The sequence below is a fragment of the Notothenia coriiceps genome, unplaced genomic scaffold (genome assembly GCF_000735185.1).
Source record: "Notothenia coriiceps isolate Sejong01 unplaced genomic scaffold, NC01 NC01_scaffold00000691, whole genome shotgun sequence".
In the NCBI taxonomy this organism is placed as follows: Eukaryota; Metazoa; Chordata; class Actinopteri; order Perciformes; family Nototheniidae; genus Notothenia; species Notothenia coriiceps.
Window position 1 is genome coordinate 1 of NW_011333392.1, and position 2,871 is coordinate 2,871.

At 38.5% G+C, this 2,871-nt stretch overlaps 1 protein-coding gene across 1 annotated transcript; it reads left to right on the forward strand.

The window, feature by feature from the left end:
* Positions 1 to 1,558: 1,558 nt before the first annotated feature.
* LOC104956925 (A disintegrin and metalloproteinase with thrombospondin motifs 3-like) lies at positions 1,559 to 2,264 on the forward strand (the record flags this gene model as incomplete). The annotated part of the gene is made up of 2 exons (XM_010784508.1): positions 1,559 to 1,797; positions 2,132 to 2,264. Coding segments are annotated over exons 1-2 (365 nt in total), but the record flags the coding sequence as incomplete, so codon positions are not given.
* Positions 2,265 to 2,871: the final 607 nt, after the last annotated feature.

Here is a 2,871-nt window from a genome sequence, read left to right on the forward strand (position 1 = left end):
CGTTCTTAGTGTTAGTGAGGACTCGAGCAGCGGCGTTCTGAATCAGCTGAAGCTTTCTAATAGATTTTTTAGTGAGACCTGTGAAGACACCATTACAGTAGTCCAGTCTACTGAAGATAAAAGCATGGACAAGTTTTTCCAAATCCTGCTGTGATATTAGTCTTTTAATCCTAGATATGTTCTTTAGGTGATAGTAGGCTGATTTAGTAATTGTTTTAATGTGACTGTTGAAACTCAGGTCAGAGTCCATGACTATACCTAGATTTCTGGCTCAATCGCTTGTTTTGAACATTGCAGGCTGAAGCTCAGCGCTAACTTTTATACGTTCTGCCTTGGCTCCAAAAACCATTACCTCAGTTTTTGTTTAATTGGAGAAAGTTCTGACACATCCAGTCATTGATTTGTTCAATGCACTTACTCAGTGTTTGAATTGGAGCATAGTCTCCTGGTGAAATGGTTATGTAAATGTGTGTCATCTGCATAGCTATGGTAACTTATTTAGTTGTTTTTCATGATATGAGCCAGCGGTAGCATTTAGATGTTGAAGAGAAGAGGCCCCAAGATGGGTACCCCACATGTCATATTTCTCAACTCAGATTTGTATTTACCTATAGAAACGAAGTTTTTTCTGTCCTTTAAGTAGGATTCAAACAAGATAGATAGATAGATAGATAGATAAATAGATAGATTTGCATTTGTATTTTGTTCCCCTACTGTGACATGTTTAAAATCTTAATTTACAATCTTGTGGTATAGAAAAAGAAATACAAACAAACAGTAACGCAAGAATACACAAAGTTACGATCAAAGAACTGAAAATCTGAGAGCGCCGTTCATAATGGCAGCCCACTGCTCCTAACACTAGGATGGGTCAAATGCAGAGAAACCATTTGGTCACATAGTAAGTAGACCTACTGTGTAATGACAATAAAAGTAAAAAAATAACACTGCTATCTTATGATCTTCATTATGTAGTTTATTGGCCATATCGCAACTCTAAGAACAACAATTATCATCCCTTAACTTTGTCTTAAAAAAAAAAAGGGAATGACTTAATGTGGTATCATCTGAACTGTGATTCTGCTCGGGTATTTTCCATGCTCACTTTGATCTCACATCCTGGAAAAAGCTCACAAAGTTAACCATGAATTATTCGGTTATTCGATATAAAAGGTATGTCTGTGTCCAGCATACATTGAAGGTTTTGTTATTGAAGTAAGTTTTAAAGGAGGTTCTTCGTCTCTATACTCCTGCAGGGTATATCATACTGCCAAAAGTTTCCATTTGGAAATGAACTCCCTTGTCTCCAGAAACTCTGTAAAACACACCAGATCCAGAGAAAAACAGATCAGACAGAATGTGTTTCCGTTGTGGATGCCCTAGTGGCTTCAGTCTTATCTCAAGCACAGACTCCTCTGTTGTCCGATAATTCCAGTCTTCAGCCGATTACACCTTGTTTTTACGAAATTATGGAAACTGCTTGAATGTTTTTATGGAACAATTACTCTCCTGTTTCCTGAAATTCAATCAAATAATTTGCACACATTTACACTTAGAATAGTTTAATGCAAATACGCTGCAGCACGATGCTCCCTTGGTCATGTGTTTTGTTTGATTTTCGTTACTTCCATTGTTTGCAGATAGTACCTAGAGATAATGAAACACGGTCTACTTTAATGTACAAGTACATCATCCATGAAGACTCGGTGCCCGTCAACAACAACAACGTGATCCAGGAGGAGACGTTTGAGTGGGCTCTGAAGAGCTGGTCTCCGTGTTCTAAGCCTTGTGCTGGAGGTAAAGGAAAAATTACCAAATGAAAAAGGACCTGAGAGGAATAAATTGGTTCCTTCTGTTATAAATGTGATAATCTGATGAATGGGCTCACTGCTCTTGCTGTAAGTAGGCAGCATTTGATTGTGTCATTTTCTCTACTTTAGTTCCTATTCTCTTGAGCTGAAGCTATTTAAAATGTTTTTTTTTTCATATTACTCTTTTCTTTTATTAAAGGAGCTTCTTTGGTGGTGGTTTGTTGTTTAAGGTTCCGGTTGATAAGGAAATTAAACCTTTTCCATGGACAAACAGAACGCTTTCCTACTAAAAAACAAAATGGTCCTCACTTCTTTCACAGGGTTTCAGTACACTAAGTATGGATGTCGAAAGAAAGGAGACACCAAAATGGTCCATCGAGGGTACTGCGACGCCAGCAAGAAGCCGAAACCGATCCGCAGAATGTGTAACCTTCAGGACTGCACCCAGCCTCAGTGAGTACCGCTCCCTCTGCTTCCCTCATAGGAAAATATACTGAGCCATTTGGGAAATTGCTGATTAGATTCAAATTGAGACTTAGCTGCAGTCTATTAAGATAAAAATGTTCAAGTAGCTTCTGTCAGGATGAGTTGAATTTGAATAAGCCTCTAAAACTATAATGTGTGGGAATGGAGAGAAAATATCTCTTTAGTTTTTGCAAGATGAACAATGTTTCATTTGTGATTTAACTTCCATGTTTTGGGTTTTATTTTCAGCTTGTCAAAGCACTTTGCTCAATACTTACTGCATTATATAGATGAGAACTTATATGAAAATTACTGTAAAGGAGGAGCAAAGGAGAAACACTTTGACATTTTGAATGCAGGGCCTGGGGATCATTTTCCCCTGAAACACACCTGCTTTACGGCCCGTCTACACTACAGGCATCGAAAAATTCTTTCAACGCTTCGCCCATTCACTTGAATGGGGTGGCGTAGAAGATTTTTAATCTTCGCCGAACTGCATTGTGGGGAGCATGGCATGGCTTTGCAAGCATCACGAGCATCTATCGGCATCAAAAGTTGAACAATGTTCAACTTTTGAGGCTCGATGCTTGGCATC